The following is a 16467-nucleotide window of genomic DNA, read 5'->3' on the forward strand; positions in this document are numbered from 1 at the left end:
TAACTGTGTACCAAATTTCAACTTTCAGCTCCTAACAGTTTAGGCTCTGCACTTATTATTATTATTATCATCATCATCATCATCATCATCATCATCATCATCATCATCAACTTATCTCTATTATATTATAAGATTATTCATTAAAAAATAATTGAAAAATTATTTCTATTTCTAAGGGACAGCTTAACATGTTGGTTTTGCTTTCCAGATTCCAAACTGATAAGACTATTATCACCTATCTTAATTATCATGTAAAGCTGATGGCAATAAATAATTTAAAGTGGCAAAAAATATTTAAAACTGGCAAAATGGTGATTTTTAAAAAAATTTTTTGGATTGACCCCTGGTAGAGTTTCTTCTCATAGGTTTTTCACCTGACATGCCAGTTGTCATGTTTTCTTCTCCATTCATTTGATGGAGAAGAAAACGTGACTCATTGGAAAAAGCAAACCTTTGCCATTCAGATGATGTCCAATTCTGGTACTGCTGTACAAATTGAAGCTGTTTCTGCGATGCACCTTCGTAAATGTGGACATAGTGACCATTCATCAGCTTCAGAGCCCCATATATAACAGGGTTTGCTGTATTGTTGTTTTAAACATATATCTGATTGTCCCTTGGTTCATTTGGGCTGTGAATTGCTCAACGCATGTCAGTTGGCTTTCACATACTTTTAAAGTTGATGTTCACTTCTCATCAATGGCACTTGGTGCTCTGCAGTTTCCATGCTGTTTATTTGCAATGGTCCGTTTGTACACTTTAACCACAGTAGCATGCAAACAGTTTACAAACTATGCAGTTTCAGAAATCCTGCCTCTCTTGGCCTGATCATCCTCTTTTGAGAATCTGATAAATTGCACCTTTTACCCATGACAGCAATGATTGATAAATTTGCACATTGCTTACATCTCACCTTATCTATATATATAAAATTACATGTTCTGACTGACTGATTGATTCATCATTGCCCAGAGCAAACCGCTAAACCTAAAGAGATGATATTTAGTACACAGTTAGGGTACATCATAAAAATGCACACTAAGAAGGGATTTTTCGAAATCCCTCCGTGGGGGAGAGGGAGAGGATTAAGGCTTAACCTGAAAAATGGCTTCTACTGTACTATGTTAGATGCAATTTTTTGTTTTTGATAGTAATAACTTAATTTCCAAACATACAATATTTACCAAATCATCTAAATCGTTTGCCTGAGCAATGCCAGGCTCATTTGCTAGTTTTTATGTATACCAAGCCAGCTCACAATACATGCCTTATTTCATTGGCTACATGCTGCTGCCGTGAAAAGTAGGGAGTGGTTATATTAATGTGATTCGACCATTATTTATTTAATATTCTATTGCACATGCATTTTTAATAATGCTATTATTAAAATAATATTTTCTAAAATTATTTATTAATTAATATTAATCTACATCAAAATATGTTGTCAGATCAGTTTTACACTTATATTTTATCAGTTATCTAACTATAGATGAATTTTATAAGGTAGTGTAGAATCATAGAAATATATATTAATTTATAAAAGATTTTATTATGAAATACTTGAAATCACAAAAAAATAAACTTTTTTCATTTTATACTATATCAGCGGTTCCCAACCAGTGGTTCGCAAGAGCTAAAATATGGTCCGCGAAAAATTTAAAACTTTTATTCATTTTAAATTATTATTCCCACATTGATACAAACTGAATTTAATTTTTACTAAAAATGTTATGTTTTCTATTATAATAGTACTGTTAAAGCATGTTACTTTTGAGTTTAACGATTACTTATGTTAAAAGTTTTGATTAAAGTTTATTTTTAGATTGACACAGTTTTTCTTAAACCTTGTGGTCACTGTTAGCAACAATGAAATCAAAGTGGTCCCTGGTGAAAAAAAGGTTGGGAACCACTGTACTATATGCATGTTCTTCTTAACATCCATCCTTTAATGTTGTTTTAGTAGAATGTTTTTGATTTGTTCTCAGACTTCAGATATATGTATCTTCCACTAATATAGCTACCAATCTTGGTTATTAATCAGGATTCATTTTTACATAATTGCCATCTGATGGAATTCTACAAAGGAATTATAAAAGCACAATCATGAATATGACTAGATTTAAACCTTCTTTATTCTTCAAATAACTCCAATATGTACATTTAAGTGTACAAACCTTTGCTTATGTTACGAAAAAGCTTATGAAAATAGTTTATTCTAATTGAAGAGGACTGATAAATGTTGTCTGATTAGTTATCTAATTACAGTTGAATTTTATAATATAGGTTTAGAATCATAGAATTCCTTCAGTTAGAGTAAACCATTTTCATAAACTAGTAAAATTCATAAAATCAAACACATGCTACATATGTTTATAAACTAAGAGATGCCCAATTAATTACTTATATTTAATAAAATAATTGACAAAACTGGGGAAGTAACCAAATGAAAGATGCAGTACACCTTGCATAACTCCAGCAATATATTTAATCTTAAGTATGTTTCAACAAACTTTATAAGATGGAATATTTAAACTCTTGTCCAGATAAAACAAATGTATTAGTATTGTAAGTGATAACATCAAAGAATAATTATAATAAGCAATCAAAAGTATGTATTTGATTTAATAACTGCAAGTAAGATTTTTTAAGTAGAAAACTTTAGTTTTTTTAATATGTTCAAATTCAGTAATTTTTTCAACATACCTTAGTTTTGCTGAAGAACTGATTACTGGATAACATTAAAATTGCTAAAGTAACCCTTAACTTTAACTTCATTTATACTAAATGACATTAAAGGAATGGATAAATCAATAATTGAGCCTATTACATATTTATATCTCTTGTATTTGAATTGTACAAATGTTTCATTGATTTAGAACAGTGATTCTCAAACTTTTTCAATCCACCACCCCCTTTGTTCCATAAAGTTATACCCAACACCCCCCCGTGTGAGAAAGGATTGGAAATATTCTTAGGAAAACTTTTCTATGAATTTCACACTTTGTGCCTTTATCGTACATTGTTCTCGACATCTGGAAACCATTAAATGCAATGTTTCCTCTTATCCGTTTGACAGAGGAAAGGGAACTTTTACCTTTGATCACCGTTCAGTACCCTGCCTCCAGCGCCCCCCTAGATTTACTCACCGCCCACAAGGGGGCGTTATTGCCCACTTTGAGAAACGCTGATTTAGAATGTTCTTCACATTCTTTTTAATTTAAATTATTTCTGCTGTATTTAATATGTTTTTCAAATGTTCATTTTGTTCTTTTTTTATTAAGTTTGATGTTCTAACTGTAGAAGTCCTATGGAAATAGGTTGAAAATGTTTATAGTTGATTAAATATATTGCTGGAGTTGGGTGTGCTGCTTATTTTATTTACAATTAATAACTAAAATTTTTCTGTAAATAATTTTCTTCTTTCAAATACAATACAAATTTACTAAAATTTACAATATTTACTAAATAAATTACAATATTATATATATATAAAATTATAAATAATACAATTGCATAATTTTACCTAATAGCCTCAAATTAATTCATTGTGAACAAAAATCTCTCACAATTGAATATTTTTAAGATGCATATAGAAAAAATATTAAATAGAACTACAGAAGAAATCTATAAAAAATAGAGATAAGTTAATATTTTAAAAAGTTTATTCTGAATGAACCATACAAAATTATTAGATAAATAGATGGATAGTATTTTAAATAAAAATAATAAAAATAAATGTGAAAGTAAACAAAACTGTATATTTGGAATTAATTTTATTAAAATAAGTAAATTTTTTCATAACTTCAAAAAATATTTAGTGATTGTAATATACATTTAGTTCCTGAATATACTGAAGTTATGAAAAATCAAATTATAAAAAATGTTACTTTAAAAAATTATGGCAATACAGTTAAAATAAATTTAAAAAGGAAAATGTAGTATGCAAGTTGGAATGTTCATGTGATATACCAAAAATATATATCAGGAAATGGGAAAATTATTATCTATGACAGTAGCATACATATTAGAGCAATGAAATACAAATACAAAAAATTATGTAATGGCAAAACATTCTAATTTACTAGGTTGTGAAATAAATTTAGATAAAATTAAAATTTTAAAATAGAAGAACAATAAATTTATAAAAGAAAGTCGAGAGAATATTAGAATTAAAAATATCAAGAAAAAGATTAATATTAATGATAGCAAAGGAATGAAAATAGATAATATATAGTTACCATTATTGTTATTAGGAGGCATTAAAGCTGAATAAACTTCATTAATAAAATGTAGTTTAAGTGAAAAAAAGTTTGGAAAAACAGTAGTTTTGAATGAGTACAAAAACAAAAATTTTATTCATAATGAATTTGGAGCTATTATTTTAGGTAAAGTTATGCAATTCTATTATTTATAGTTTTTCAAATATATATGATATTATAATTAATTTATTATGTTTTAGTAAATCTGTATTGTATTTGAAAGAAGAAAATTTAGAGAGAAGTTTTAAATTATTAATTGTAAATAAAGGTTGTTCATTTCTTAGTTTATAAATGTATGTAACATTGTGATTGATTTTGTGAATTTTGCTAGTTTATGAAAATGGTTACTTCAACTGAAGAAGGGTCTAAAGACCTGAAATGTATATTTTGGAGATTTATTTAAAGAATAAAGAAGATTTTCAAATCTAGTCATCTTCATGCTTGTGCTATGATAAGTCCTGATAGCCAAGATTGGAAGTTATATGAGAAAAAAATATAGAATTAAAGGACAAAAAACATTTTATAAGAACCTATGTATCTTTTGATACTCTGTTTTTATGGCCAATATTTATACAAAAATTTATATTTATTCTAAAAATTTCAGAATTTATTTAACAAAACAACATATGGGAAAAGTCTCAAGTTATATTTCAAATAATATTGGTTAGAATGTTAGAATTATGTACTGTACATATATTTTGAAAAGTACTCCAAGTGTCAAGAAATGGAATATGCATCTTGAATATAGATATTGCATCATATACCAATATCTTCTATAGCAGGGGTGGCCAACTTTTGTGCACATAAGATCTACTTTTTATCGTAAAAATGTGTCGCGATTGACTTGTTGTCATAGGCATAGTCTAAGTGGGGAAGGGGAAGTGTGAAATACATACTATGTTTATACACTGTTTCAGTACGAAGAGCACTCACTGCTTATGAGTTGAGTCATAACTGCATGCATACAGTTGCGTTCGGTTACAAATATAATACATTAAGTCAAGACATCGCTAGTGATTGACCAAAATTGGCTTGGCGATCGACTTGTTGGCCACCCCTGTTCTATAGCATAAAGCCTAAATATGCTTTCATGGAATCATTAATAGCAATCAATCATATCTGTAATTACAGAAATGTAAGAGATATTCTTTAAAATGTGTTGTGATTTATTCCATTTTATTTTTATTGTGAATTTTGCCTTTAATTTAAAAAAAATATCTTTATTATTATACTGTATATTATTTACTATGTCGTATTAATACATTTAATGTTTGCATTATGTCAGGCAAATTGTACATAATTGAATACAAATGAAAATGCTATTTGAAAAGTAATATTAATTTCTTGGTAATCAAGCAATATTTTAAGCATTTTATATTCTAATACAGTAGTTTATTTATTTATTATTTATGTATAAATGTTTTATAGTTACATTTTTGGAAATTAGTTTAGAGTTTTGGAGAGTTTTATTTTAAATAATGGAAAATAGGCTTTAGCTAACATTTTCCCACAGAATGTCTGATTTTCAGGAATGGATTACTGTGGTTAAGTGAGAGAAGCTTGAATTTTGAAATTTTTTTTTTTTTTTGATTTTACAAAATAGAATATAACAGAAACTTTGATTCTGTAAGACTTTAAATAAAGTTTATAATAAAACATCAATTCTAAATGTTAAGTGTAACAAATATTGCATCCTGTCATTTCTTCAATAATAGGAAATTTGAAGATGGTGGAAATTAGATTGAAAATATTTATTAATATTAAAATTTTTATGTTGGTAATAAGATAGTGTGTTTATATATTTTACTTTTTAGGGAACGATACATATAATCAACAAAATTAAGCTGTTGTTTTTTTGAAAAAGTGATGTTTATTTAAATTATTTAGTTTAATAATTTATACATCAAATACTTGTTAGGAACTATGAAAAAGCTAATTATTCTAATTATAGTAGATTATTGCAATCAAAAGTAAATTTATTTAATAAATATATTTAACAGTAAGATTTAGGAATAAGAAATATTTAACAGTTAATTCAAGTAAGCAGTTTAAAAAAAAATTATCATTTGGTCTTTAATCAATTATTAAAGATGTTACATTATATTTTTCTTTTTAAAATTGTTTTTTTTTTTTCCACAGATGATGGTATTGATGAAAAAGAAGTGAGTACAGATAATCATGTTGACAGGTTTGTGACAAATTTTTATATTAACCTTATTTTCTTTTACTGTATTTTTCCAATTCTAAGACACCATGAATTTATGTAGAGAAAAATTTTAAAATAATAAATTTTATTAAGTAACAATACAAAAGCCATAAAATAATGTTTTCCAGCTCTACTTACATGCTTTTCTGCATATAAGGTATCTTTTCATTTTAATGTTGCATCATAATGATGTTTCGAACATCTTGAAGGTGTTTGAAATGTTAAAATGGAATTTAAATTAAATTAAATTAAATTCAATCAAATCACCACAACTTACTTGAATTGATTTGACAATTTATTAATATAACCAGAAATGTATTTTAGCATACTAAGAATTATACTGTCATTTTATAAAAATATGAAATCCATATACACCAGTTCTAAGACAATAACAACCTGGATAAACCCTCTGGACATTAAACCCTCAGAGAATAAACCCCAATTTTAAATGTCAGTAGATTAAATCAAATATGATTTGCTAATTATTGCCTGAACTTACACTCTTAATTTGATAAAACTTATTATTCCATGAAACATTTCAATAGATAAATAATAATAAATATTTTTTAAAATAAGTTTTGAGAGTTTGGCAATAGCCAGTTAATGTAATATGTAATGCATTGTGAATGAACATTTTAGGACTTCCAAATCTTTAGGCAAAGCATCTGTGGTGATGTTCGCCAAACAAAGAGTTCAAAGTTCACACTGGTTAAAAGTAGTTGACACTCGAAGACGAAAGGTCAAGAAAGGTGAAGGGCACGTGTTCGAACCGGTCCTTTTATATCCTTCCGGATTCCCCTGGTGGCGATTGGGTGAGTCGGAAAGTAGTCGCCCAGTACTCCCCCCAAGTGCCGAAGGCACGAGGAGTTAGAGGAAGCATGGGTTGAACCGGACACAACATCCTGAGCTGGTAGTTGTCGTCGGTGCAGCGGCCGAGGTGGGGGTCGACGTGTCAGCTGGAACTGGCTGGACCGGAGTATGGGACGGTGTGATTGGAGCTGGGATGTCGGGATCGGCTCCGACTTCGGAGAATGGTGTGAAGGCTGGCTTCAATCGATCGACATTCATGGATGATGTTCGTCCGTTGATTCGGACTTTGTACACTGTTCCCTGTCGAGATATCACCTCGTATGGTCCGTCGTAAATGGGTTGCAGAGGCTTGCGAATTGCATCACGACAAATGAATATGTGACTGCAGGTGGATAGTTCCTTGGGGACGAAAACTGCATGTTTCGAGTGTTCAGTCGTTGCTACTGGACACAAGTTTCTCATTGTTTCGCGTAGCTGCCTGACAAAGGAGGTTGGGTCAATCACTGAACTTGATTCCGAAGCGAAGAACTCTCCCGGAAGTCTTAGGTGGGCTCCATATACCATCTCCGCTGATGTGACATTGATTCCATCCTTGACGGTAGAGCGCAAACCCAAGAGGATGGTCGGGAGCACTTTGGTCCACCTCTCGGTAGCATGGCATTTTAGTGCTGTTTTGAGTGGACGGTGCAGATGCTCGACCAGCTTGTTGGAGGCTGGGTGGTAGGGAGAGGTGCGAATACGTTTTGAACCAAGTAGGCTGGCTAGCGCTTGAAAGAGGGCTGACTCAAACTGCCTACCTTGGTCTGTGGTGATCTGCTTCAGGACGCCGAAGCGAGCGACCCATCTGGAGTAGAATGATCTTGCTATTGTTTCCGCTGTGATGTCTGATATGGGAAATGCTTCTGGCCAATGTGTAAAGCGATCGACACAGGTCAGACAGTAAGCAAATCCATGAGATGGAGGTAGAGGTCCAATAATGTCAATGTGAACGTGTGAGAAACGTTCATCTGGCATGGATAGATTGGCAAGAGGAGCGGAAGTGTGACGAGTGACTTTGCACCGTTGGCACTACAGGCAGGAGCGAGTCCAGGCGGTGGCGTCGGCTTTCATGAATGGCCAAATAAATCTTTGTTGTAAGAGCTTAATTGTAGCTCTGATGCCTGGGTGTGACAGGTTGTGCAGCATGTTGAATATCTCTCTGCGCAGTGATGACGGTATATAGGGACGTATGGTCCCCGACGAGACGTCACAGTAGAGTTGGCAAGTAGAGTCGTCGACTGGAAGCGGTTTGAAGGACAGCCCTGTGGAATTTGGCTTGTCCAGCAGTTCCTTAAGCTCAGTCTGTCAGTTTGCTACTGGTTAGCGAGTTCTTTCAGGTCTATCTGTGGTGGCATGTCTCTCATAGATATACGGGATAGCGAATCAGCAACTATATTGTGAGAACCTTCTATGTGTCGAATATCTGTTGTAAATTGTGATAGGTAGTCGAGGTAGCGAAGTTGTCTCGGAGAAGCTTTGTTGGAGCGTTGACAAAATGCGAAGGTCAGCAGCTTGTGATCCATAAAAAGGATGAAGTTTCAACCTTCCAGCATGTGCCGGAAATGTTTCATAGCTGCATAGGCGCTCAATAATTCACGGTCATATGTGCTGTAATTTTGCTGTGCTGTCGTCAACTTTTTTGGAGAAAAAAACGAGAGGTTTCCATGCCCCTTGGTACTTCTGCTGCAGGACGACGCCTATAGCCGTGTCTGAGGCGTCAACCATAAGTGCAAGCGGTTTCATGGATGATGGAAAGTTTAACAAAGCAGCATTTGCAAACACTTCTTTGCATTGAGAGAATGCAAATTGCACTTCCGGAGTCCATACTATTTTTGTGTTGTCATTTTTCTCACTTCCAGCTAGGAAAGAGTTGAGCGGTGCTTACACGTGCGCAGCTTTGGGCAGAAAACGTCTGTAGAAGTTTAGCATTGCCAAAAACCGGTGCAGCTCTCGGATGGTAGTAGGTTCGGGAAACTTTCGAATGGATGAAACTCTTTCTGGGAGGGGGCTCACACCCTCCGCTGAAATCGTATGGCCGAGGAAAGTCACGGTCTGCTGACCTAGGGAACACTTAGAAGGATTTAAGGTTATGCTGTATTCGAGGAAACGTTGGAAAACTTCTCGGAGATGTCACATGTGCTCTTCTTTGTTCTTTGATGCCACTAACATGTCATCAAAGTAAGGTACGCAGCAATCCAGACCATGGAGGACTTGGTTGATGAACCTCTGGAAGGTCTGGGCTGCATTACGTAGACCGAATGTCATCACTGGAAATTCGAACAACTTGAAAGGTGTTGTGACTGCTGTTTTCGGGATGTCTGCTGGATGGACAGGTACCTGATGGTAGGCTCTCGCAAGGTCAAGTGTAGAGAAGATTGTCGACCCCTCTAACACTTGCGCGCAATCCTGGATGTATGGGAATGGATACCTGTCAGGCACTGTGACAGCATTTAGACGGTGATAGTCACTGCAGGGATGCCAGTCGCCATTACGCTTGGCAACCAGATGTAGTGGGCTTGACCACGGACTCTTAGATGGGCAGCAGATGCCTTGCTGTAGCATGTAACTAAACTCTGCCTTTGCCGCTTTGAGCTTGTCTGGGGGGAAGGCGTCTCGGTCTGCAAAATACAGGTGGGCCTGTTGTCTCTATATGACGGAAAATAGAAGCCTTGCTGCTTCTCGCTGCCACTAATGAGGGATTTGTAATTGAAGGAAATTCTGCCAGCATTCACTGGAACTCGAAATCTCCTTGTACGGTGGTGATGGTGAGATTTACCATTGGTTTGGGGCGTTCCGTACCTCTAGGCTTGAACTGCTTGGATGCGTCTATGAGACGGTTTTGCTGTGCGTCCACCAAGAGGTCGAAGTGGGTTAGAAAGTCTATGCCTATAATCGGTTGCATGACATCGACAATGATAAAAGGCCATGGAAAGTTTCTTCAAAGATTAAAGTCCAGCGTTAGCAGTTTGGTGCCATAAGTCGAGATTCTCATGCCATTGGCAGCAAAGGGAACTAGCTTCCCGGAGATTCTTGCTTGCAGGGAGAGAGATTTCAGAATCACTGAAACATCCGCACTCGTGTCAACCAAAAAACTCAAGTTCGTAGATGGGTCGGCCATGAAAACACAGTCAATCGAGCGGTCGCAACTGTTGGTCCCAGACGGCCGCTCTGTTAGTTTCCCACAGCCTGAAAAGAGCAGGGAGGCGTACATTTCCTAGCTCTCTCGCCAAAGTTAGTGTGGTAAAAGCATTGATTATTGGTCGGCTCTTTGAACTGGCAGTAACGGCCTCGGGACTGACTGCGCTTCCTGGTGCTATATGTCAGATGAGTATTGTTCCTTTCACGTGATTGCTCACGGTGCACTATGGCAGATAACTCTGTTACTTGCTTGGTAAGCTGCTCAATTTGAAGCTCTAACAAGGAAGAGTGCGTTGATTGTTGACTCAAAGCAGAATTTACACTTTGAGTGATTGTCAGGTCCGAGATTTTGTCGGATATCGTAGCTAGTTTGGGTAGCTCCTCGCTTAGCACGTCGAGAATACTTTGTGTGTTCGCTGGTAGTCTTGATAGCCACAAGGACTTTAGTAGTGGTTCCCCAACCGTCTCACTGGTGAGAGCACGCATACGCGTTAATAGCTGTGATGGGCACTGGTCTCCTAACTCCAAGCCTTGTGGGAGCGTGCGAATCTTTGATTCTTGGCTCTCAGAATGTAGATCTAGGAGGCGGTTCTTGAGGGCCTCGTACTTTTCGCTGGCTGGTGGCTGTAAAATTAAGTCACTGACTGAGTTGAGCACGTCAGATTCGATTGCGGAAATCACATGGTTGAATTTGGTTGAATCTGCAGAAATTCCAGAGATGACAAACTGTGCCTCTAGCTGTGCGAACCATAACGTCAGATTCGGCTTCCAAAACGGCGGAGGCTTTACAGCGACCCGAGTTACGTTAATGGCCATTGTGTCCAGCTGGTCGTTTAGCGGCATGGTGATTTCCAGAACAAAGGATAAGGGCACAGTAATTGATTAAATGTAAAATGCACAAATTGTTCAATAACCGGGCGTACAAGAGGACGGAATTCTGATAAGTGAGAAAAAATGATACGCTTACCTAGCATGGACACAGGAAATTACTTGAAAGTTGTTCTGTGGCCATGTGATTGACCAAAAATGTCATAAAATAAAATAAACGGTAAATCCAATTATGTGGGAAAAAAAATCGTTGGAATTGATGGCATAAATATCCAGATGAAATTGGATTACATTCGGGTCACCAATGTGGTGATGGTCGCCAAACAAAGAGTTCAAAGTTCGCACTGGTTAAAAGTAGTTGAATGTCTTCCAAAATTATAGTAATTTGTCCTACAGATGGCAGAGACTTTATTGAAGGAATGTAACTAACTGATATTCAGAATATATATGTGTTGAATTAAAAAGGATTTTCCTATTATTAAAATTCTAACTTTTTCAATTAATAAAATTAAAACTAATTGAATTTTATTACACATTTGTTGTATATATAATTTAATTTTGTTTACACATTTATATATTTTAATCATAATTCATTTATATTGTGGAAGGGTACTGTTGATGGAAACATGTTCTTTTTTTTGAAAACTTTATATAATATACAAAAATAATAGTTTATATAATCTTCAGACTATCTTGATAATTAAATTTAAGAAATATTTTTAGTGAAAATGATGATACATCAGAGCAAGTTATTACTTCTTTGAAAGAAAAAATCAAAGAATTAGAAGAACAGCAAAAAGTAGGAGAGAAAATGAAGTGCCTGATATGTATGGTTGGTATTAATTTTACTATGATTCTAATACACATACAGTGGACCTTCATTATAGCACTGCTCACTATACCGCGCACTCGGTTATAGCATTTGTGATGTTTGTGACACGATAAGCTCAAACACGTTTATACAGGTCCGTGCGGCATTAGTGAGTAGCGCATTTTATTGTTACTGCGTATTGAGTAATTGTGTATGTATTGAGTTCCTGAATGTAGTTTGAATAGTGTTTAAATTATTGTATGCTTGATGAGTAAAAGAAAAGCTTACAGTGTGAAAGAAAAGCTTGACATTATTGCTAAAGTAAAGAGGTGAACCGTGTTACACCTCGCCGCTCAGTATAACATGGTTTACCTTATAACGCGGGTGTTGTTTCCCGCCCGACATGCACGTTATATCGGGGGTCCACTGTATATTTATTTACTTGTAATATTTAATAAATATAAATACTACTTTACAAAGATAAAACTTTGCATTTTGTACTTATTACAAGTATTTTAAATAAAAAACTAATACATGTTTTTTATGAAAAAAATACATTGATTTTAAAATTTGCTTAATTACAATGATAAATTATGTAACATTTTTTGCTTAAAATTTTCAAGAGTAGATGCTATTGAATAATACAGGAATACCCTGCTTAATGCAGTTAATGCATTCCAGAAAATTAGTGTGTACTCAGTGTGATAATCAGGAAATAAAAAAAAAATAATAATTTACTTAAAAAGTATTTAGAACTGAATAGGCCATAAAATACACAAAAATTATAGGAGGATGAAATGAAAAGTTACTATTAAACCTTAATTGCAAAGTAAAGTAATAAAAGTTAACTTTTGAAATATTTACACAAAAAAAAAAATAAAAATTATCCTGTGTTGTTTGAATAATTCTTTCTCTTTTTTTTTTGTAACACTCTTTATGCATCATTACTAGGTACTTCATTTGGTTTGTTTTTCAAATTATGTTAGAATTTGGACTTTTTTATGAACATTTTTAAGCCTAACTGCACAACACCAAAGTTAACAGATAGATAAAGAGGGTGAATGACTTGACTGAATGCAGCCAGTGTTTCTAATTCTTCTAAAGCTAAATTGGTAACACCCATAGTAAGTAATATTTTTTTTCTTATATTTACTTTAAAGTTATAAAGGATTATGTTAGGTATTCATGTGCAAGTTCAAATTTCACTACACTTTTCTACAAAGATGTGCAAGTTTATATTAAAATAAATTTACAAGTCAATAACATATGTAATAGTTTAGATCACTTTTTATTAGTTACTTACATCTATTTAAGTTTTTATTAAAATTTATTTTAAAAATATAGTTATATATATTAGTGATGTTATCATAATGAATCACCCCATATTAGAAACTATATGATAGTGAATCTTCAATAAATGAAGGTGTGTTAAGCAAGATATTCCTGTATACAAAAAACATATATTTTTTCTATATGATTGTAAATTGATAAATTTATTTGTTTCTAACAAAAATTAAATGGTGTTCTTAATATTTTAAGTATAAGCTGATAACTTTTATTATAAGTGGCAGTAATCAGCAGTTTTAATAATGAACACAATTTATTTAATAAAAATTATTACATATGTAAAATGAGAATTTAATATATCAAATTTGATTTGAATAGAATTAATTTAATTAAACATTTTTCTTCCATTTTTATAATTAAATTAACAAGTACAATATGATACATAAAATATGTTTATATCTTTTAAAAAATTAGAAATTGTTTTTTATTGTTATTAGTTCATTGTACTGATATGTAAACTAATGTAAAAAGTGATTTAGAGAGAAATAGTTGTCTGTATTAAATTTAAAATCTTTGAAATTGCTTATCCGATTGTCATACGTGTTATGTTTAAGGTTCTTAATCCATTTTCTGAAAAAATCTCTTACAGTTTTGTGCAATTTAAAATAAAGGACAGAAATTCATTAAAAAATACAATGTAACAAAATCTTTACAGTTTGTCTTATTACCAAACACATATCAATTCTGTTTTGTGATTATTGTATTTTCTGTTTAGATTCATCTTCACTCATTGTGTAAATTCATTAAAAAATCTCATCTAGTGTCGATTAAATTAAAAAAAATTGCAATTTGTGTATTAAAAACCAGGATAAAAATTTACTAAAAATATATTTTTAGAAAGAAAATGCAAAAAATAAATTTAAGTTTCAGTTTATTTGCTCATGACTTCTAACCACAATAATTTAATGAATTTTCATTCTAGTTTATCACTATACTAATTGTAATATTTTAAGTTTAGCCAATACTAAAAGTACTTTTTGGCAAATTTATATGTTTATGTATGGAATAGCCCAAAAAGGATGATCCAACCCCACTTTATTCCTTTTATATTGCAGAAACAGAAAAATTACAAGTTGTTTAATTTGTATTTTTAAGTAAAATATACATAATGAAAATAAGTAATAAATTACCCAGTGTTACTAATCAAAGAATTACATGAAACTTGCTACTATATTTAAAATTCAAAAAATAAAAAGTTTTTTAACTTAGCAGCTTATTATTGAAAAAAAATATATCTTAAAATAATTTAGATCAGTATCAGATCTTCAAAAAAGAAGTCAGATACAATTAAAAAAATAAGTTAGAACATAAAATTATTAGTAACATTAGAATTATTTATTTACATTTAAAGTGAAATTTTAGAAAATTTTATAATTTATTTTCAAGGTTCTAATATGTAAGCTTATATGTTTATATACAGTGGAACCTCACTTAACGAGCACCTCGCATAATGAGCAAAATAAATTGTGAAAAAATGACTTGCTTAACAAGTGAATTTTCGCATAACGAGTGGCTAGGAGAAGGGAAGTCCCGGATTGTGCACATGCTCCATCTAGCACTCATTCAGCTAGCATCTTAGTGTCGCTTGTGATTACACATTTTTCGAAACTTTTTCTAACACATATTACATATAAACATCAACAACCATAGCCCATATAATAAACATTCCAAACAATATGCCAAATTCTTGGGCTATGTAAAGACTATACTTAAATAATAGAAATTAATTAATCTGACTAGAGGTAAGCAGTTATGCTTCCATCTTGTATTAAATTTAATAATTATAAATAGTTAATTTTTAATTCAATTTAATATGAGATGGAAGCATAACTGCTTACCTCTGGTCAGATTAATTAATTTCTATTATTTAAGTATAGTCTTTACATAGCCCAAGAATTTGGCATATCATTTGGTGTGTTTATCAAACATCTGTAATTTTTTTTTGTTTTCTGCAAATCGAATTCTCATTTCAGGTTGGTTCATTCCACGCTAGAAGAAAAGATGATGATTCACACTCTTTAACAATGTTTATTGTATAATTTTCTTTGAATAAACATTATACATAAAACATTTGAACACTTTTTTCAGCGTGGAATGCATTATCATATATTACATTAATTTCTATGGAAAAAATTGTTCATTTAACAAGTGTTTTGCATTACAAGTAAGACTCTGGAATGAATTATGCTTGTTAAGCAAGGTATCACTATTTTTTTTTTCAATTACTTTTCACAAATATTTATTAAGAATGATGGAATCTTAACTAGAACTGAATCTTAACAAATTCTGTTAACAAATCTTAATTTTTAATTCAAAATAATTGAAATCATAATTTTTCTTTCTAATAGGATTCTTATACAAAACCTGCTGTATCTGTCTGTTGTTGGCATGTTCATTGTGAAGAATGCTGGCTTCGAACCTTGGTAAGAATATATATCACAGTTATTTAAAATTTTACCTGTAAAAATTTTCTAATTTTTATTCTATATTTTTAATATAGGGTACAAAAAAACTTTGCCCTCAATGCAATGCCATTACTTCTCCTGGAGATCTTCGGAGAATATATTTATGATTAATTTTATATATGTTTTAATTATATTCCATTTATTTAATAACTGTTAAAAAAAAATAGAACAAGAATAAAAGTTTTCTAAATGATTCTTTGATAGATACACAAGAAAGATATAAGGAAAAGGATTTATTTACATAGGTCCATGCATTTGTATACACTGCATGAATAAAATTTTATGTATATTGTGGTTATGTATAGAACAGTGCTATGAATGTTTTAATAATTAAAAAAGGGTAATCACATTCATAATTTCGTTTTTGATAACACTGCCATTATAGTGAATTTTAAAACAGGCTTTATAAACCTGCTTTAAAATGAATTCTTATTTGGTCTTTTTTTAGGTATAAAATTAGACCAGTAATTGAATAAATTTGCTTGCATCTATATTTTAACAGGAAAAGTAATTGAAGATTTCATGTATTAAATTGTTGTTTCCATGTTGATGTACAGTGTGTTT

The 16467-nt window shown here is 32.1% G+C and overlaps 2 protein-coding genes across 3 annotated transcripts in view; one reads left to right on the plus strand and one right to left on the minus strand.

Annotated features, from left to right (window-relative positions):
* The window catches only part of LOC136971463 (E3 ubiquitin-protein ligase RNF220-like), a 67681-nt gene extending 51429 nt beyond the window's left edge, over positions 1 to 16252 (plus strand). For both annotated transcript variants that reach the window (XM_067265919.1, XM_067265918.1), the window contains exons 12-15: positions 6399 to 6447; positions 12004 to 12112; positions 15787 to 15861; positions 15939 to 16252. In XM_067265919.1, the coding sequence (XP_067122020.1) occupies positions 6399 to 6447; positions 12004 to 12112; positions 15787 to 15861; positions 15939 to 16010 (305 nt within the window). In that variant the 3' untranslated portion in view covers positions 16011 to 16252. The remainder of the gene's footprint in view (positions 1 to 6398; positions 6448 to 12003; positions 12113 to 15786; positions 15862 to 15938) is intronic.
* LOC136971467 (uncharacterized) lies at positions 10456 to 11297 on the minus strand. Its single transcript, XM_067265924.1, has one exon. It carries the CDS (start codon positions 11293 to 11295, stop codon positions 10486 to 10488), a length of 810 nt encoding a protein of 269 aa, XP_067122025.1. The 5' UTR covers positions 11296 to 11297; the 3' UTR covers positions 10456 to 10485.
* Positions 16253 to 16467: the final 215 nt, after the last annotated feature.

The sequence above is a fragment of the Centruroides vittatus genome, unplaced genomic scaffold (assembly GCF_030686945.1).
Source record: "Centruroides vittatus isolate TY-2023 unplaced genomic scaffold, ASM3068694v2 contig_2565, whole genome shotgun sequence".
Classification (NCBI taxonomy): Eukaryota; Metazoa; Arthropoda; class Arachnida; order Scorpiones; family Buthidae; genus Centruroides; species Centruroides vittatus.